At 41.5% G+C, this 21,743-nt stretch overlaps 1 protein-coding gene across 1 annotated transcript; it reads left to right on the forward strand.

Moving 5' to 3' along the window:
* The first annotated feature begins 540 nt into the window (after window positions 1–540).
* LOC147179668 (monocarboxylate transporter 1-like) lies at window positions 541–21,003 on the forward strand. The gene is given in 6 exon segments (XM_086068960.1): window positions 541–699; window positions 8,147–8,416; window positions 13,962–14,105; window positions 14,176–14,429; window positions 14,431–14,974; window positions 17,322–21,003. Coding segments are annotated over 5 exon segments (1,419 nt in total). The 5' UTR covers window positions 541–699; window positions 8,147–8,199; the 3' UTR covers window positions 17,582–21,003.
* The last annotated feature ends 740 nt before the right edge of the window (window positions 21,004–21,743 follow it).

The following is a 21,743-nucleotide window of genomic DNA, read 5'->3' on the forward strand; positions in this document are numbered from 1 at the left end:
CACACCAAATGAAAATAAGCATGTGGCTATAATACGTCATATGTTAATAATAGAAATATGTATTTTTTTATAATAATAATAATATGGGGGCACTCGCGGAACCTCAACAAAACTCCCACAAAAAAACCCCTCCAGGGCTATACAAGTTTGAGATTTGGGGGATTTGTTCTATCATGGTTAGCATTTATTTCGTTTTGGATTTAAAAAAAAAATCATTTAGTTTTAATACGTTTTTTTAAATGCTTTGTTTTATTTGTTTTATTTTGGTTTTATTTTAAATATTTGGAGAATTTGGCAAATGCAGGATAAATAATGTATTATATAATACATAATAAAAAAAAAATAAAAAAAATCCACAACAACAAAAAAAAATCAATCCACTTTATTTTCTTTTTTAATTTCCAGTATTTATATTCTCTCAAATCCCTTCTGACGTCATTTTGTATCACCCCCCCCCCCCCCCCCCCCCCTCCTTCCTGGCTGAGATTCCGCCAGTTTGGAGGTTAACACGCTTATGCGCATGCGCCGTTGCCGGCTGCGGTGTCGTCATCCGCTCGTCCGCATCCATCCGCTCGCCCCGCACGCCAGTCTCTCCACTTGCTACCGCGAGCTCCTCCGAGTCGACCTTTGCATCTCGGGAGTGTGCGCGCGTGCGACTCGAGCGCCGAACCGAGCCCGCAGGACACCGGCAGAATTCTGGTGAGTCTTCGTTCGTTGCTTGTTGTTTCGTGTGTGGGTTGGGGCGACGCACGGCGCGAGACAAAGCGACACCGCGCGCGTGACATTTAATCAACACGTTGAGTGAAGGTAATTCGGCTTCCGCAAATTCCCGATGGCACCATTTTAACTCCTTTCGAAAGCCGCGTGGTTCCCCCTTGGTGGCGTGATGGAGCGTGATGCTGCGGGAGCACCCCCCCCCCCCCCCTCCCCACATTCCCCCGGGCGCATCTGGCCGGCCTATGGGGTCGGCACGAAGCCAGACACGCTACCCCCCCCCCCCCCCGACCAGTGGAGCTGTGATTGTCGCTTGTCTTTTTTTTTTATCGCTTTCCTTTCGTTGGTTCCCCAACACGGAATGTTGTTTGACGTCCATCAGAAGAACATTACATTAATGTCCAAATAGTGCACTCTTTGTCCGCAGCAAGACTGCAGTAGCACTACCAGTGAAGCGAAACGAACACAATTTTATGTCTTGTAGTCACTAGCAGAAGAGCATACTCGTACGTGGACCTCAAGCTGCGTATTTTTCATGTTCTGTGTTTCAACAAGTGTACAAATGCATACTTATACGTTTGTCGAAGTCTTTCTTTCCAATCAGAGTATATGTACTCTGTTGTTATTATTATTTTTTTACATGCAGGCCTGGACTCAGTTTTGGGTGCCCGCCCCCGAGTTGCGAATAGAATGGAATCTAAAAACCCATCATACATTTCTCTGTCTTGTGAAAGCACATCATGCAGTAGCTCAGCTCTTTCCATTTCACTCTGGCAATCATCCACCCAACCAAAAACGGACTTGGGCCCCGACTCGCAGTTTGGCCGAGAGGTTAGCTTGTGGATGCGTGTAAACGAGAGAAGGTCTTCGTTTGCGTCAAAGAGGACCCCGGCGGCTTTTTGACCTCTTGCGGGACTGGCGTGCGGCCGTGTTGCGTTGCATCACGCACGCGCTCCTCTTGGATGCTCGCCGTTATTGCGCAACACAACACAACAAGCTTGTCAACTGACTCACAACTTCCGAACAATCCTAAACTAACCGTTTGTTTAGCACAAGTGAAAATGTCACATGTTCAAATGGCAGTTTTTTTCTGATCTAAATAATGAAGGTAAGATAAATCGGTTCAAAACTTCTACCGCCATTAATGTGACCAACGAGCAGGCTTGGGGAGTAACGCAATACATGCAACGCCATTATGTATTCAGGAAATCAACAATGTAGCTGCTTTTTGTTACAGTTGCAGAAAAAAACGTCATCAGATTACAATGTGGATTATTTTGCAAGGTTACGTTTTCACCCGCTTTAAAATTTAAGCTTTTCCAGAGTTAGAGTTGCAATATGGAACTTTTTTTTCCCAAAATAACTTTACAGTAAGCTTTTTATTTGAGCATTTATGAGTGAAATGCCTTCTAATTAGTAGATTAACACTTAAGCTGTTCACTATGTTCCCGCGCCCTGTCTGCGGATGTGACGTAATGTGCGTGGTGTGTATGTGAAGAACGGTATGTGCAGTTTCATTTTTCGTCAACAGGTGGCAGTAGCGATTCGAAATGGAATATTCTACGTTCAGTAGCTTTAAGTGGATAAGGGCTCACAATGTATAGCTCAGCGGGTGGTTCGTCCCACGTAAGGTTTTTGTTGTCCAGCAAGTAAATGAGACTGGATTCGTGTTGGTCTTAATGGTCAATTTCAAAAGTGACTCAAGCAAATGGATGGTGACTGTTTTGGATCATATTCACTCAAGGACTTATTAATTTAAAGTAACATTTACAAAGAAGTGCCATGTGAGCTGTCACGATCATCAAGACTGATCGTTAGCATGGCGGAGCTAGCACTGTATACTTGCAACTTGTCAGCAGTAAACGCATCACAAATTCCCGTCACGAATCACCAACAGCTTGCAACATCATCTTTTCAGTATATTGTTATTCATATATTGTTGACGTCATTGAATGTTGGATCACATTGCGTTATCGTGTCATGATTATGATGAGCTGCGTTTGGAGTCTTCTTCCTGTAAGGGGACATTTTTGACTTTGACCTGATTTTGTGTGTGTCTATTGCCGGCCAATAAAAGCGTTGCATAAAAGCTCGCTGGCGTGCATGCAGCTTTTGTTTTTGTCCCCAGGGCAGCAGAGCTGCAGCATGTCGTGCCTAAGTGAGCGTAGACCCGCTGGCGCGCGGGCACCTGTGTGCCACGCCACGCACTCTGTGGGCAGCTCCATCCCACGGATTACTGGTGTATACTCTTGGATTAATAGAGCTCCATCAACACAAGGTTTAAGAGGTCACTTATGCTAAGCCGACTAGCATTACATGGGCACTTAGCTGTTAAATGGACCGTGGTGGTATCAGGAGTCCTCTTTGATCTAGTAATCCAATTCAAGATGACCAGATCAAAGAATGAAAGAGACGCTCCTTTCAATTTTCAAAAACATTTTTTTTTTCGCTTTTAGTCATTTATTTATTTTTGAATTTTGGCAGTTTTCTATGGAGGACCAAAAGTGCCTACATTAAATAAATGATTTCACCATTAAATAATTAAATAAATGTGTCATGAAATAATGAAATGTGCCATTTATTAATTAAATATGGAATTAAATGAACCGATAATTAAATAAATGTGTCATTTATTAATTAAATATGGAATTAAATAAACCAATAATTAAATAAATGTGTCACTCATTCATTAAATTACCCACATATATAAATATATATATTTAATTATTTCTTTATTTATTTCATGGTCCTGTTTTGCAGCGTTTCATGAATTTATTTTTATCTGTCAAACTCGGCCGTCAAAGTTAGTGGGCGGGGCTAAAGCTTTATTCACTAAAAAAAAAATTCTGCTGATATAGAGCGATAGAGGCTTGTTGTACAAAACCAACATAATAAAATAAAAGCGACCAGGAAGCAATTCCGACACAAAAGCAAGTGGCCCTGTACTTCCTACTTCCTTTTCTTCCTTTTACCGGGTGGGGTCACATGACTGCAGGGAATGCGGGAAAAAAAGTGACTTTTATTTCAACACGCCTTAAAAATCACCTCATGAGAGCGGACATCTGAGTCTCATGGTAACGCACCTATTGAGGTCAATAGCGCCACCCAGCCTATCGAATTGTGTTTACTAGCTACTCACTCTGCATCGATTCATTATTCTGAAATGGATTTGCCTTGGCTTGGTGAGCAAGGGTGACCAATCAGGTGTTAGGAACCTGCCCTTAATTAATAAATGAAACATTTAATCAATTAATGACGCATGTATTTAATTATTTAATGGCGTATTCATCTATTTAATTTTGGCACTTTTGGTCCTCCATACATGACAAGTCGTTTCCTGTGGCCAGAATGCGAGCAGTCGCCTTTAATGAGCTTCCTCTTTGCTCGCTTGAGTTCACTCGCAACTTCCCTACTAGAGTTGCACTAGCGCGCACTCACTTGTGTGTTTCCGGTCTGCCCGCGAGGCTTACAAATGATGACGATTGCCATTTAGCTACTTTTAGCAAATTGCAAGGCCAGCATGGCAGCGTTGTTGTGTTTTGTCGCGAGCGTCCACACACACGCGTGGGGGTCCGAGAGAACTAAAGGCGGCCTGGCCGCCGCTGCGTTACTCGTGTAGTCATCACATTCCTGGGAAGAAGTGGAAACGCGGGTCGCGCTTGCTCCCTCGGCCCTGATGCTCGGCTCGTCCCGCTTAACTTTGACGGGAGGCGTGACGTTTCGTCTTCAGCACTTGTTGGCAAACTTTTCATGACTGGTGGTGCCGCTGCGGTGCAACAGGTCAGCGTGATACCTGAGCAGAGCTTCAGTCACACCAATGCGATGTTTGTACAAGCGTGTGAGAGAGTATGCGTGACTGTGTTAGGTTAGGGAGGGGGGCAAGCAGGAAACGTGTGCGCGCGCGCGTGCACTCGTGTTTTTAACATGTGTGTCATTCCCATCTCGATGACGCTGAGTTTCAAAGTCAACTAAACGTCTGAAAGGGTTCGTACAGGAAGATGTTTTTATGGCGGGGGTTGCATGAAGATGTGAGGTCGTTCACGTGACATAATTATTTTAAAAATTATTTTTATTAATATTATTTTTTGGTGCAGTTTGAAAATGGTTCATGACAGTGCATTGGCTAGAACTTCCCCATCTGATTGTGTTAGTTCCCTCTTGAGGCTTTACTGTAATGCTGCTCCACTTTTGACCAAATTGTTGAAGTTTTCGTCTTTTGGATTTTGAGTCTGACTGGAAAGTTTGTGCTGGTCAAATGTCAAAGTCCAATGTTGTGTCACTGATTGATTATTGGCTGCTAATGTGTATTTATACTAGTGCTTTCAAGCGATTGCAAATTTTAAGCTAATTATTTGCACAGTGTTTTATAATTAATCGCGATTAATCAAATTGTTCTACTTTTGCATGATGCATCTACTTTTTTTTTCTTCAAAGCTTTTAACTCATTCACTGCCATCAATTCATTAAAAATAGAAAAAAATTGAGGGCGTCAGGTGATTATAAAGTTTTTAATCGTAATTAATCACATAACTTCACGAGTTAACTCACAATTTAATCACAAATTCTATATGTTCTAAATGTACAATAAAAAAATTGAGGTTTTCAAACTCTTGTTAACAAAAGTGGAAAAATGTTAAGCTAATAGAAATAGTTCAAATGAATTTTTGACGTCTATAGCCGTCAACGGCAGTAATGGATTTTTTTTTTCAAGAAAAAATATTACAAATTCAGGGCGTCAGGTGATTAATGTTTTTAATCGTAATTAATCGCATGACTTCATTAGTTAACTCGCGATTAATCACAAATTTTGTGTATAAAACTAAATGTACAATAAAAAAAATCTAGATTTTCAACAAAAGTGGAAAAAAAAAAGTGAAACTAATAGAAATAGTTCAAATTAATTTTTGACGTTTATACTTTGGTCAAATCTTGGAATTGATGTAAAATCATCAAAGTATATTAGCGAGCACCGCACTCCAGCAGCATTGGTTTGCGAGACCCTGTGGAGTCTTGAGCAGGAAATTTTGCTAATACCTATAATTCATGTTTATTCATCTTCCCGCCAGTGACTCCTCCAAGTTGGCTGCACACTGATTTAACTGAGTCAATTTTTTAAAACGCTTTAATAAATTTAAGTTAATATCTCTCTTTTGACATTTTGAAATTTCTAAAAGCGTTTGTTTCTCCTGTGAAAGGGTGAAGAAGCAGGTCAAAGGTCGCACGTTGATTTTCCTGAGTGTCCTGGAGAGCATCTAGAGCTGCCTGGAAAATATGCGCCAACCATATCAGTATGAATAGTGCAAAATAGCCGGATGTTATCTTTGTTAGGGAAGGGAAAGACGAGCGCTTTGAGCTGCCAAGTTGAATTGCCGTCGTGACAGTATGGGAAGCAATCCCATTCATTTGGAAAGTAGTTATTGTGACCTTTGGCTTGTCCCATCGGAGGTCGCCAAATTGAGTCACTTGCGATTATTTTAACAGGCCGGGTGCCCTTCCTGATGCCATTCACCTGTTCTGTTATTCCATGCTTGGGATCAGACCCCGGCTGGGAGGAGATGATGGGAAAGTAATCTCGTTCCAAAAGTTGCTTAATTTGACCTCAAATGAACAATTTGAACTCATTTCCGTGTCTGTTAAATGCAAAAAACGATTCTGCTAAAAACATGGACTGACTCCAGACCGCAAGTTTGTGGCAGCGTAATGATTGCTGAAGTCCGGTTGTTGACAACTTGATGGGGACTAAACGCTCCGAGGAGAGCACCAGCTTGTTAATTAGTTACAAGAGAAACGTTTTCAAGCATCGCAAGCAAGCGTCGTGCCGCCTTGCAAACCTGTCGCAGGCGGATGGCATTCGAGATGCAAAGCTTTTATGCCAAAGCGGGCCTTGCCTGTCACCTGCTTGGTGACTTACATTAGCTGTTCCATGCACGCAAAGGCAGCTGATATGTCCAAATGACAAAAAGGCCCGTCAGCACGCGATTGAGGAGTCTGGTGCTGCCTCGGGTGCGAATTTGGCCAGAATTGCTCCGCCGGGTGTCACGCATCCTCGGCCAATAAAGTTTCATAACTTTCTTCAGGCATTTCAGTTTGTCATGTTAATAATAATAATAATAATAATAATAATAATAGGGGTGTGAATTGCCTAGTACCTTGTGATCCGACCTGTATCACGATTCATGGGTCACGATTTGATTCGATACCGAGTAATCCTGATAAGAATCTCAAAGTCAATTATTGCAATTATTTTTATCAGTAAATTTTTGTGCATGTACACTGTAAGATTTGGGTTGCAATCTGTTTCATGTTTGAACAGCATTGAAATCAAATTTTAAGGCTTAATGTTCCATTCATATAACGTTCTTCCGTGCTTAAAGTGTGACCCCTAACCCTAATTAAGACATTTTGTTGAATATTTTCATCAAAAATTGATCTTTAAAAATGGATTTGACTGCATATTGACTCGATATGAGAACTGTGCGCTGTAATATGTCAAATCGATTTTTTTTAACACCCCTACTGAATAATAATTCTGAACCCCCTCAACAAGGAGAAGATGTATCTTAAGGGGTTTTGCTAATTCACGTAGTACGGAGCCCCTAAGGTGACATGGTAGGGAAAAACGACAACTTCGCGTTCCCTCGCAATGATAGCGAGATAACGCAATTATTATTATTTTTTTTGCATGATGACGCATTTATTTTTTAACGGGTTGATGTACTTCCGGGTCATCTTCGGTGTGGCCAAAAGCGAAGAGGATGGAGTGTGTACAGCAGTGGGAAAGCTTAACTGAATTTGATTTCAAAATTAGTTTAAAATACAAAATTATAAAATTTGTACTTGATATAAAGCACGGCTTCCAAATAACCGCAAAAACTGTTCGAGGTCCTCCTCCATAATTCTTTCCGGAACCTTGGAGACTCAAATCTACTATCTACTAATCTACCAACGCGTAAATTAAAAAAAAAAAAATCAATAAAAAGGCGTCCACTCGCAAAAAAACAAACAACTTTTGCGTTATCTCGCAATCATTGCGAATCTAAATAGGCTGATGAATATTGCATTTGCGAACATGAATTAAGCAGCAAAATGCAGCTGTCTTTATTATCCATCTCAGTTGGCGGCCATTTTGCCACTTGCTGTCGACTGAAAGTGACATCGGTGCCGGGCGGGCGAGGTAACGACCAATCGGGTCAGCCTGCGAACGTCACGTGACCAAACTGAGAAAAGAGGTGCGCCGTGATTGGTTGTTACCTGAGCCAGCTCAGCACTGTGATGTCACTTTCAGTTGACAGCAAGTGGCAAAATGGGCGCCCAATAGAACACTTTGTCGTTTGTTTTCCATCTGACAAGAAAATATGAGGCGGTGGCAAACGTTTTGTTGACATTTCTGCATCAGCCATGTTGAGTGAAACTTTGCTATGCCTCTCCACAGGTCCAGATTCCACCTTCCCTCCTCCTCCGCCGCCGTCTTCTCCCTCAGCAGACATGCCTCCGCCACCAGGGGGCCCCACAGGGTACACCCCTCCCGAGGGAGGCTGGGGCTGGGCCGTGGTCGTGGGGGCCTTCATCTCCATCGGCTTCTCGTACGCCTTCCCCAAGTCCATAACCGTCTTCTTCAAGGACATCGAGGTGATCTTCGACGCCACGCCCAGCCAAGTGTCCTGGATCTCCTCCATCATGTTGGCCGTCATGTACGCGGGAGGCAAGTGGCAACTGGAGAAAAAAAAAAAAAAAGCTTTACGATTTCCTATATTCAAACTATAGTTGTCAGTCGATTAATTATGATTACAAACTTTAATCTTCTGACGCCCCAAATTTTTAATAATGTTTTTCTTATCTTTTTAATTCATTCACTGCCATTGACGGCTATAAACGTCAAAAATTTATTTAAACTATTTCTATTATTTTTTTCCACTTTTGTTAACAAGAGTATGAAAACCTAGGTTTTTTTAACTGTATATTTAGAACAGATATAAAAAAATTGATTAATCGTGAGTTAAATAGTGAAGTCATGCGATTAATTACAATTAAAAAAAATTATTGCCTGACGCCCCTAAATTTTAATAATCTTTTTTTTCATTTTTCTTTTAAAAGATTATTTTAAAAAAGGTCTAGGTTTTCATACTCTTGTTAACAAAAGTGGAAAAAATGTTAAACTATTAAAAATATTTAAAATGAATTTGTGACGTTTATAGGTGTCAATGGCAGTGAATGAGTTAATAATTTTTTTTAATGAATTTATAGCAGTGAATGAATTAATTATGACTTTGGTGCCACCATTTCAGCACCCTTTTCCAAAGGCAATTTGTAGCTGCATCATTTTTAACTTTTTCTTTGAGCACTGGCAGAAATGTCTCGACCTTTTTTTTTTTTGGGTCGATGTTCTGTTTTCGATCAGATTTCACAGTCGATGTCAACGTGCGCGAGCTGCACGCTCACGTCTGCTCTCTTCGTAAGCCTCTTCAGATTTCAAACACTCGCATGTGCTTTCCTCCCAAATCAGGACGTGGAAGCTTTAGTGACCTGCAAGGAAAGAATAGAAGCAGGAGTCGAGTTTGTAAGAGGAGCAGATGTTGAAGCGCTTGGTTTTTGTTTTTTCCCTCCCTGCCATTTTTTTTATTTTTTTTGCCTTCCTGATTTCACAACTTGTTCTCTTGGGCCTCGTAGAATTCTGCCGCTGGTGGGCGGTGCCTCCTTGGACTGTTGCGTGGCTTTGGAGGGGCACCAAAGTGGCATTTATTACCTGAACTTTGGAGTCTCATTCGCGAGAGTGCAACATCTCAAATTTCCCGATTTTGTTAGCAGACAAAAAGGCCGTTTGTCGGCGGCCGGCGAGTGGGAGTGCCAACCGCCGACTTGTATTTCACTTCTTGTGGCTTGCGGGAAAATGCCTGCCTGCGTTTAGTGTGTGGGACGGAGAGCAATAAGCCAGAGTAAATACAGAGTGTGCGTTCGTTTCTTCTTATCGACCTTTTTCTTGGCTCGGTTTTCACACGTACGCTTCTTGTCTTTTCTGTTTCCTCGGAGGTGCATCCCTGGAAGGAATCATGAAAATATGACAAAACAATGTGATACAAAAGGCGTCAAAGTAGTTGAGTGAGTTTCCCAAGTGAGGCCGGTGAGAAAATGGTCAACTATTGGAGGGAGGGAGGGGGGATGAGTTACTGTTGTTTATATAATCCCTGGGAGAAGGCTCCTCACTGGCCTCTTTGTATTTTGCCAGATATCAACAAAGCGTGTCAGCGCTCATTTGTTTGCGTGTGCGTGCGTGTCCTTCTTGTCACCGTTTGTATGAGCGTCCTCACCCGGCGTAACTTGCAGCTGAATCCCATTCGCAGTACACTCAAAATGTGCCCCGTCGCGCTTCGCAAAGTCACCGTTTATTTCTTCTTTAGATTCTAGCCTACGCTATTTGATGAGAAAAATGCCACTCTGCCTTTTTTTCTTCTTTTCCGTTTGGCTAATAGAAACCTTGCAATTGGTGTCAAGGAAGTATGTTGAAGTGATATATCTTGGTCAAGAGATAAGCTTTGTATTTTGCGGTAGCTAACTTTAGCCTGGTTTGTTTGTGGAAGTTATGGAGAGCCTCAAGGACATCAAAAAATGCACGATATATCGAAAAAATATAGATATCGCGATATTGGCCCATATCGCAAAAACATGCAATAAGTTTCATATGGAATTTCATGCTTTTATCTGAATTTGACCAGTCAGACGCTAACGAAAATGTGCACCGCCATCTAATAGTTGAACATTATTGAGGGGTACTTACAATTAATTAACTAAGAATACATTGAGTTTGCTTATTTTTGTCACATGTTTTTTTTTCCATTAGATAATAAAAATGTAATTTCTTTAGGTACATGTTAAATATCGCAATAACATTGATATCGCTTTGTAGCTCCCTCAGGATGTAGCACGACACGAGATTGGTTCCTATTAATAATTGCCACTAGATGGCGTAGGATCACTAATAATGCAAACAACTAAAAAGGAATGAAATGAGAGACTGTAATACTATTCAGTTACTATGAATGAATGAATGAATTTATTTCTTAAACACACACATTATAGGGGTGTGCTAAAAAAAAAAAGAAGATTTTCATTTAGTACGATTCAGAATCAATTTTAAATGTCCCAAAATCGATTTTATTTAAATTATTTTATACTGTCTTGCCTTTGTTTGTGTGTGTGCCTTTATTGGGAGCGCTGTTCATGTTGTACCCGATTTGGCCACTTAGGGGTAGTGTGGTTCCACACGGTCTAATGCACTGTTAAGTTGTAGCCACATTAGAGAGTAGAAGGAAAAAGTCACGATCAAGTTATTCCAATAAAAGTGTTTGTTTTTTTGCAGTGTGGAGCCGTTCTTTTGAGTGATAAAAGTGCCGCGAATGGAGCACTAATTAGCATTAGTGAGTCAGACTGGAGTAGATCATTACAATTCCTTGCACATCTATAGATTGAAGCAAAAATCATTGTCAATCAAATAATTTTGAATAAAAAAATTATTTCCGAACAGGAAAATCGATTCTGAATCGAATCGCAGACCCAAAAATCGGAATTGAATCCAATCGTGAGACATTCAAAGATTCCCACCCCTAATATATATATATATATATATATATATATATACATACACACACACACACACACACACACACACGTTTGATTATAGTATAACTTAATGGGGGCATTCATTGTGTTTTTTTGGTCCCTTTACGGCGTTTTGTCCTCCAAAAACAAACATGTCTTTTGTTCATGTGGTGTTCTCGTGAGAGGTTGTAAAAGAATGCCTTGGAAAGTTTGCGCAGAAAATGCGGCAAGAACACAATGGCCGATCACACGTTTTCTCCTGCAAACGCCCGTAAAAGTCCTGCGAAGAATGAGTGGGAAAATGTCGTGGGAGAATTCCGGTTTGTTTTTTGCCAGCTGACTCCCAAGCGATTTCTGCTTTCAACAAATGTGGCCAGTAGAATCGAACTTGCTCTGATTTCACAAGTAAGCTTGACAAGTTGACTTTTTCCACTGAGGGCCAAATGGGTGGCGATTTTGATCCGACCAAAGGAATCAAATCATCATTTGGAAACTGCATTTAGGGTTTGGTTGTGTTTTATCTGGACAATCTGTAGTATCTGCATCGACAGACTGCGTGGCAGTGCACAGTAGTCATACTGCATGTGAAAAAGCTTATTTGCAATCAAAATTCATTTTTCTTGTCGATGGTTTTTCCAGTTTTTGCTTGACTGGCTTGTGCCGTGGGAGCGGGCCGGCTGCTCTTGTACTTTGCATTGGCAGGCGGCGGCCCCGCTTGTTGTGAATCCGTGTGAGAGTCCATTCATAACCAGCTTGGCACCACGGATGCTTCGTCTCTCGGGTTCCTCCTCTTCCTCTTCTCACTTTTGGCTGTGCTGGCGCCATCCAAGCCAGCCGGACTTCCTTCCACATAGGAGGGCTGAGGTCAAAGGGTTAATGATTTGCGTGAGGCCAAAAGGTTAGTGAATGACCTCCAAGGTCAGCATCTCCTTCAACTCTTCTGGGCAAGTGCAAGCAGTCACGTGATGTTACACAAGCGCCCTCTGTCAGTTGTGGTAACACAGCGCCACCTGCGGGTGGGAAGGTAAAGTGCGCTTGTTGGCTTCAAACTTTTGGATGAAGCATGCTTTTGTGCAAATGAAATGAGAATTCTTCGAGCAGTAAATGGAAAGTTTGTCTTGAAGGTTTTTCCTTTTGCATGAGTTCTCAACTGCTCCCGTATGTCACTATAGTATTTAGTTGCTCTTTATACACCCAATGGAACACATCTCTGTTTTATTTACGGCATTCAGATGTCCCATAATCACTTTGTGTTGATGTATTTTTATCCCATTTTGCATTATTTTCATGTAAAGTTGCATATTTATATAATCTTTTGTTTTAAATAGCCTAAATCTGAAAACCCTGTAAAACAAAAAGATGTTGTGTAAATTTGACACGCCACAGAATTATCTTGATGATCTTGCTAAATTTTGAATGATTGCAAAAGCAGCAGTGTAAAAAAAATTCCAAGTCGTTTTAGTCACAGGAAAACAGAAATGGTGGAGAATGTAGTTAGTGATTCTTAAAGGATAACTCAACACTAAATCAAGTTTTTTTTTGGCTGATAAACTGTACAAACTGGTGTCTACAAATGCTGTCTACATGTACTGGTCATTACTTTGACATTTTAGTTCATGTTTGTTGAAAGGTTAAATTTGGGGCAAACACCGTGTGTTTGGCGCCATCTACAGGTAACTTACTGGGATAAACTAAATTTGGCTGCTCTCATTACACAAGACTATACATACTACGTCTCTTGTTCCGCATGACGAAGTCTCCCCCGCCAGCCACCGGCTCGTTCTCGTATACGCCTCCTTAAACGGCTTCTTCGTGAGTTGCTGCTGTTAATCAGCCAGACCACGCCCAACACTCCCCCCATAAGCGAAGTGCGCATTATGTTTGCGCATGAGTGGGGAAAAAAGCGAGGCTACCAACTTTTTTTGGGGGGGGGGGCACTCACACACACACACACACACACACACACACACACACACACACACACACACACACACACACACATTGCACCGTGATTTGAATGGCGGAGATTAGAGTGGTGACGCCTTAAAACTTGAAAGTCAACCCCTGAAGTCAGTAAACCACATTCCATTGGATCCAATTCATTTTCAATTACCGTATGGTAGTTTATCCTACCCACAATGCACCACGTCGCTCCCCATAATGCACCGTGCACTCGAGATGCGCACTTCGCGACCCAACAAATCCTCCAGGCCACACCCCCTTTGAGCGCCGATTTCAAATTATAGTGAGAGGTGGAGCAATAGTCTCACGTCCCGTTGAGTAATCCTTTAAAGTGTGGCACATGAGCTCCCTCTTGTGGCAGGCCAAGAAACACTCAATGAAATATTCACGTTACCGTGGCTTCAACTTGTTTTTAATCCAGTATGGCACATTTGTTAATTACATTTCAGTTGTACTTACCTCTTTTTATGTAGGTACCTTTTCTTTTCTTTTTTTTACAGTATTGAACTTAATTTTGTTATTATTTGAAGTATATATTTTTTATGTTCCAATTTTTAGACTCAATTACGTTAGAGTGGCTACCGGCTAGCAATAATAAGGAACACTTTTCATATTTTGAGAACGTGTGCCAAAGATTTGACGTGACACAATCAAAGCGAAGTGCTGAGCATCTGTCTGTCTATCTGTCTCAGGTCCAATCAGCAGCATCCTGGTCAACCGGTTCGGCAGCCGACCGATCATCCTGCTGGGCGGCTGTCTGGCGGGGTCGGGACTGGTCGCCTCTTCTTTTTGCAACACGGTGCCGCAGCTCTACTTCTGCATCGGCGTGGTGGGAGGTAGGCGGCCGCTCGTATGGTATCTCGGCTCCTTGTCAGCCCGCTTCAAAATGTGCCCTTCTTGCGCCAGGCTTGGGCCTGGCGTTTAACCTCAACCCGGCCCTCACCATGATTGGCAAGTACTTCTACAAGCGGCGCCCCATCGCCAACGGCATCGCCATGGCCGGCAGCCCCGTCTTCCTGTCCACACTGGCGCCGCTCAACTCGTGGCTGTACGACCGCTTCGGCTGGAGGGGCAGCTTCCTCATCCTGGGGGGGCTCCTGCTCAACTGCTGCGTGGCCGGCTCGCTCATGCGCCCCATCGGGCCGCGGCCGGCGCCCCCCCCCCCGCAGCCAGCGGCCCGTGGACGGGGAGGCGCGGCCCAAGAGGACGGTGCTGCAGACGCTCAACTCCTTCATCGACCTGACGCTGTTCAAGCACCGCGGCTTCCTGCTCTACCTGCTGGGCAACGTCATCATGTTCTTCGGCCTCTTCGCGCCGCTCGTCTTCCTCTCCAACTACGCCAAGAGCAAAGACATCAGCAAGGACAAGGCGGCCTTCTTGTTGTCCGTGCTGGCCTTCGTGGACATGTTCGCCCGGCCCTCCATGGGCCTGCTGGCCAACACCAAGTGGGTCCGCCCCCGCGTGCAGTACTTCTTCGCCGCCGCCGTCCTCTACAACGGCGTATGTCACGTCTTGGCGCCGCTGTCGACAAACTACACCGGCTTCGTGGTCTACGCCGTCTTCTTCGGCTTCGCCTTCGGCTGGCTCAGCTCGGTGCTTTTCGAGACGCTGATGGACCTGGTGGGCGCGCAGAGGTTCTCCTCCGCCGTGGGCCTGGTCACCATCGTGGAGTGCGGCCCCGTGCTGCTCGGCCCGCCGCTGACAGGTACGGGACAAATTGATAGAAACGCGAATCGCAAACAAAGGCTTGCTTGTCTAAATTGGTAAATTCATCGACAACCTTTTTGATAATCGAGTTTAAAACCAAATGCTCTGATTTCAGCCTCTTAACTCATTCACTGCCATTGACGGCTATAAACGTCAAAAATCCATTTGAACTATTTCTATTAGGTTAACATTTTTTTCCACTTTTAAAAAGAGTATGAAAAACTAGAAAAAAACATTTATTGTACATATAGAACAGATATAACATTTGTGAATAATTCTGAGTTAACCAGTGAAAGTCATTTTAATCGCCTGACACCCCTAATTTTTTAATAATTTTTTAAAAATATATATATAATAATAATCAAGTAATCATTTGGAGCCATTTTTTAAATCCTCTGATTTCAGCATATCAAATGTGACTGATTTCTGTAGTCCATTTAAAAAAAAAAAAAGAAAGAAGAAAAGATTATTAAAAAATTAGGGGCATCAGGCAATTAAAATTTGTAATCGTAATTAATCGAATGACTTCACTAGTTAACTCACGATTAATCACAAATTTTATATCTTTTCTAAATGTACAATGAAAAAAAATCTAGGTTTCCATACTCTTGTTAACAAAAGTGGGGGAAAAAAAGTTTAACTAATAGAAATAGTTCAAATGGATTTTTGACGTCTATAGCCGTCAATGGCAGTGAATGAGTTAATAGTAATTCTCAGATTTCTGTAGTCCTTCATGAAAATAAAGGGGAAGTCAACATTTCTTGACATGTTATATGTGACTCACTATTCTAAACATCATTACATTCTGATTGATATTGCATTTGTGGAATGTAAGTTATGCAGCCATTTTTATCCATCTCAGGGGGCGGCCATTTTACCATTTGCTGTCGACTGGAGATGACATCACAGTTGCTCAGGCAACAACCAATCACAGCTCACCTGTTTTCTGAAGCTCAGCTGTGATTGGTTGTTACCTGAGACCTGAGCAACTGTGATGCCATTTTCACTCAACAACAAGTGACAAAATGGCCACCTTCTGATATTGATAAAAACGGCTAGATTTTGCTGCTTAACTCGTATCCCAATATTAAACAGAATATTGTGTTGAGACTAGTGGGGCTGCATAGAACATATTATTGTCAAGAATTTTTGGGGGGTTTGACTTCCCCTTTAATATAAATTTGCAAACATATGCTTTTACTTTGAAAAACGATGACTGAAGCAGTAACTGAATCGGTTTCAAAAAGTTTGCGGAGTACAACATCAAACCCTCTCGTCTGATATTACGCAATTGTTTAGTTGTTTTATATTACTAAACAATACCAAATAAACAAGAATTGATTAATAAACAATAGGGGTGTGCCAAAAAATCGATTCTCATAAGAATCGCAATTCTCATTTAGTACGATTCAGAATTGATTTTAAATGTCCCAAAATAGATTTTATTTCAATTGTTTTATACTGTCTTGCCTTTGGATGTGTGTGCCTTTATTGGGAGCACTGTTCATGTTGTACACGATTTGGCCACTTAGGGGCAGTGTGGTTCCGCTCGTTCTGATACACTGTTAAGTTGTAGCCACATAGAAGCAAAAAGTCATGATCAAGTTATTCCAATAAAAGTTTTTTTTTTTTTTGCAGTGTAGGATGTTAAGCTGCTTCTCTGTATACATTCCTGAAGCGTTTTGTATGAATAGTCGTTCTTTTGAGTGATAAAAGTGTCACGAGTAGCGCGCTAATTAGTATTAGCGAGTCAGACTGGAGTAGATCATGACGATTCTTTGCATATCTATAAATGGAAGCTGAAATAATTGTCAATCCAAAAATGTTTAATCTAAAATTGTTCTTAATCGATAATCGTTTCTGAATCAAATCGCAGGCCCAAAAATCCGAATCGAATCGAACCGTGAGACAGTCAAAGATTCCCTGCCCTAATAAACAGTAATCAGGGGGAAACTTTTTTTTTTTTGTAATCCACTTCAATAAAAAAAAATAAAAAAAATGTCATCACAAGATTAAATCGGTCACGGACAGTTCGAGAAACACAGATGACTTCTGGGTAAGATCGCCAGCATCAACTATATACGCTGTCATTCATCGACAGGCAAGGCCCCGCCTTTTCAAGTGACACGCATACTACAGCGTAGAAGGTCAAGATGGTGACCCCATGTGCAAAAAAATTATACCCGCATCTCATGCATATTTTGTATTGGTTACGGAAAGCTTTCAGATCACATACATAAGAGGCCGCTACTTTTTATTTTTATTATTATTATTTTTTTTAATCACAGTGACTTTTGTAATGTAACTCTGGCGACGTCTTAACTCCCTCCCCCCCTCCCTCGCAGGAAGCTTCTACAACTACTACCAGCACTACGACTACACGTACATCTCGTCCGGCATCATCCTCATCGTGGCCAGCCTCTTCCTCTTCGTGGGGATGGGCATCAACTACAGACTGTTGGCGCGAGAGAAGAAGAACGAGGAGAAAGCTGAGCCCAAGGAGGAGCGCGCCGCTATGCTAGCCCCCGCCGCCGAGGCGGCCCCCGCCGCGCCTGACGCCGTCAAGCCGGAGGAGGATTCCAAGATGGACGAGAACACGGTGTAGGATTGCAACAAGACTCGGCAAGACACAAGCACGCCGCACGCCATCACAAACACACACTTTGACCTTCCGGATTTGCACCCCACTTGCATCGCTTTCTCTTTCCTGTGTGCGTTTGCCGTGCCGACGTGCCGACGTGCCTGCGAGGAGCGCACGCACATCCGTGACGGTATTCGGTCATCTTTTAATCACTTCGGGGAGGACGTTACTCTCAGGGTCTCCAGCTGCCGTAATGCGCCGCCTGAGTGTTTGTGAGCTTCCGCCCAACAAGATGAGTTACGCACACACACGCACACACACGCAGCGGTCTTAATGTAGTGTTTTTTTTTCTGTGGCAGATGTCAGTATTTGAAAACTAAAAGCACACACTCGCCGCCATGAACAAACATTTGAGTAGACGAACAATCGGATTGGAAGGCGTGTGAGAGGCGTGGTCTGTGGTGGTTTTTACATTTCACGATAGAATGTGTCAAATGCGTCACAGCTACTTTTACCAGCAGCAGAAGTCACATTTTTTTTTTTTTTTTTTTAAAAGAGTTAGGACAGACCTGTTTGTTTCCAAACAGTAAACGATGGTTCTAAAAACGTGCCAATAAACGAGCTCTTTGCACAAATCCACTCCTTCATTTCCTGTCTTTCATAATTGGACAAACCGATTGATCCAGGTGTGCCTGTCCTCAGTAACCACGACGACAATGGCCAGACACACCTGGATTAATCAATTTGTCCAATCATGAAAGACAGGAAATGAAGGCGTGGTCTAGAGTTCAGGAAGTCGTGGATTTGGGCAAAAAGAGCCCATTCCGTTCAGCAAACACCAAAACCAGTAAGGGAAGCGGTTTCCCCTCAAGTAAATCCTAAATAATATATCAGTCATCTTTTAGTCCCTCATATTAGCCACATTATATTTGTGAAGGTTAACATTTTATTGGTCCTTTTTAATCTTTTGATTCCTTTTCTGCCAGCGCTGCCGAGTGCGTCGGTGGGCGCACCAAAAAATCACCTCGGGAAAGACAAATAATCAAATGATGATCAATGTGACATGTATTTGAACTAGAGCTGTCAAACGATTACATTTTTAAATCAGATTAATCAAATCTAAGAATTTTGATTAATCACGATTAATCGCTTAACTCATTCACTGCCATTGGCAGCTATAGACTTTAAATTTTTTTAGTATGTTAAAAAAAAAGTCAATTTTTGTTAACAAGAGTATGAAAACCTAGATTTTTTTAGATATAAAATTTGTGATTAATCGATTAATTACGATTGCAAATTTTAATCACCTGATGCCCCTAATTTTTAATCTTTAGTTTTAAACAAAAAAAATATATATTTTTTTAATAATCTTTTTTTAAAGACCAGATTATTAAAAATTAGGGGCGCCAGGCGATTACAATTTTTAATCGTAATTAATCGCATAACTTCACTAGTTAACTCACGATTAATCAAATTTTATTTAAAAAAAATCTGTTTTCATACTCTTGTTAACAAAAAGTGTGGGGGGGGAATGTAACTAATAGAAATAGTTCAAATGAATTTTTGACGTCTACAGCCGTCAATGGCAGTGAATGAGTTAATAACAAATCGCTTTTTTATCTTTATTTCCCCCCCCAAAGTTGAAGAGCACCGGTTATGTGTTAATTCTTTTGACATTTAATGTTATGAGGACGTCTTCAACATCTTTTGATCCACTGCACACGCTCATCCTCCTCTTTTTCTAATCAGTTAATTACTTGCATGATTTAAAATGGGAAAAAAATTACCCCGTCCATTTCACAAAGCAGGTTCAACAAACTCTGAGACTATAACCCTGAACTGTGAGTTGACCTACCCTGAGATTGGAAACTCTGTTTTCGGTTCCAGGACATCTGATTTGAGTTAGTTTGATCAATGCAGAGTAGTTTCACCTGGAGTTAAGCTCGTGAACCAACTCATAGTTAATTAAACTTAATCAATTTACTTTGGATTAACTGAATTCAATTGTGTGTTACCAATTGAAGCAATTTTATTAAATTGGTCAACAATTCAATTTGTAATCTTAATTTGGTTCGAACAATTCTCTCTTTAGAGTGCACATTCATCAACAGGATCGTTGTAAAAAAGACATGCCATGTTCATAAAAAAAAGTGGACTTTTAATTCATTCACTGCCATTGACGGTTATAGACGTCATAAATTCATTTGAACTATTTCTATTAGTTTAACATTTTTCCCCACTTTTGTTAACAAGAGTATGAAAACCTAGACTTTTTTTGTACATGAGTTAACTAGTGAGGTCATGCGATTAATTACGATTAAAATCCTGACGCCCCTAATTTTTAATAATCTTTTCTTTTTCTTTTTTTAAAAAATATATAGTTTTTTTTATAATCTTTTTTTTTTAAGAAAACGAAAAAAAATTAGGGGCATCAGGCGATTACAATTTGTAATCGTAATTAATTGCATGACTTCCCTAGTTAACTCACGATAAATCACATTTTAAATCTGTTCTAATACAATATTCTAGGTTTTAACCATAACCCTTAACAAAAGTGGGGAAAATGTTAAACTAATAGAAGTAGTTCAAATGAATTTTTGACTTATATAGCCGTCAATGGCAGTGAACGAGTTAACATGGCAGAACTATATTACGCCAAAACTCGCCAGCTGGCTGAATGAGGAAATCAAATGTTGTGTGTAACTAAAAAGAGGCGGAGACAGAGAGAAACTGGAGGTTCATTGTGATAAACCTGGTACCGACCCGGTTAGGTTCCTAGATTCTCAAGTTACCTCTTTTTATGAAACAGGCTCGAGTTACCTCTCTTTCTCTGCTTTCAGTTACCTCGCTTTCTGAAACGGAAAACACAAGAGTTTCCTGCATTTCAGGGTTAACAGACTCAGGTTTCTTATTAAACCTGCTTTGTGTAATGGTCCCCAGGTGAGTCATACCTTCTGCCATCTATGAGTATTTTGTTGTTGTGCCTGTCACTAAACACTGCAGGCACAGATAGATGAATAAAGATGCATTAATTGGAGTCAATAAATAATTCCAATCAAGTGAAAGTGGATAAGGGAATTTCAGTGACGATGCCAGTGGTTGGGAGTCACTGCATGAGTGGTCCAACATCACCCTCTAGTGGACAAATACGTGTCTGTTCATTAATGCTGACGTTGCAATGTCTGTCTGACTTTTATCAATCCAATTTTCAACACTGCCCTCCAGGATCCAAACACACAACTTGAAGCCTTTCACAGTGAAGAGACAGAGGCGCTTTGACGGGAACAAAAGTATATTTGTTTTGTTTTGCATTTGAGTTTTAGGTTCTATTTTAAATGAAGAAATGTTACTGGCAAACAAGCTGTGTTCTGGTGCCATACTAATTATTGTAACTGTGATATATTTTTTTGATGGGAGAGTGAAGGAATTAAAGGTTTTTCAAACAATGCACCCTTTCTTCTATTCTCAAACTAACAATTAAACTTTTTTTGTTTTTGATATAAAACCTGTTAAGTGACAGGCTGTGAAATGTTTGCTGACATGTTGGTGAGTGGAATGTGCCACGACGCAACAGAGTGCTTTGGCTTGCGAGTGCCCCAACTTGCGAGCAATCGCTGTCATTTGTTGTGTGAGTCGTTGATAGCAAGACTGACATACGAAGCGAGCTTCAGGCTTTCCGCCACTAGATGGCGGCAGCAAACTACAACATCCGATCGCCTTGTTACCATGGGGACATTACTGATGCAAAAAGTGCTATTATTGATTAGTCGACGGGAACGCACAACCGAGGAGCACAAAGGCGGAAGCGCAAGTACTGAGACGCAGCCCACACGTCGCAAACCGGAAACGTTAAACAAAGTTGATGGGTGAAAATCCGGAAGTCTCAAGTCCCGCCTCTTCCGCGGCACATAGTCCATTACTGTTTGTCGTCAATTTGCGACGTTGTTGCTAATTGGCGGTTGTATGCCCGCCTTGTTGATTACTTCTGCGTTTGCCATGTTAGCGGAGTGCGTGTTCAAAAGAGCGTTGTTGATGGACCCACCAAGTATTTATAAAGACAGAGCCAGCCAGAAACTGCCCATAACCGTGTTAGTAACAAAAACAAAAATCACCCATGTAGAATGACTGCGCACAGTTGTAACTGCAGTGGCCATTTAAAAGCCTTTTTTTCATCATCATCATCATC

Source organism: Leptonotus elevatus, chromosome 2 (assembly GCF_054856555.1).
Source record: "Leptonotus elevatus isolate MCC_2025b chromosome 2, RoL_Lele_1.0, whole genome shotgun sequence".
Taxonomy (NCBI): Eukaryota; Metazoa; Chordata; class Actinopteri; order Syngnathiformes; family Syngnathidae; genus Leptonotus; species Leptonotus elevatus.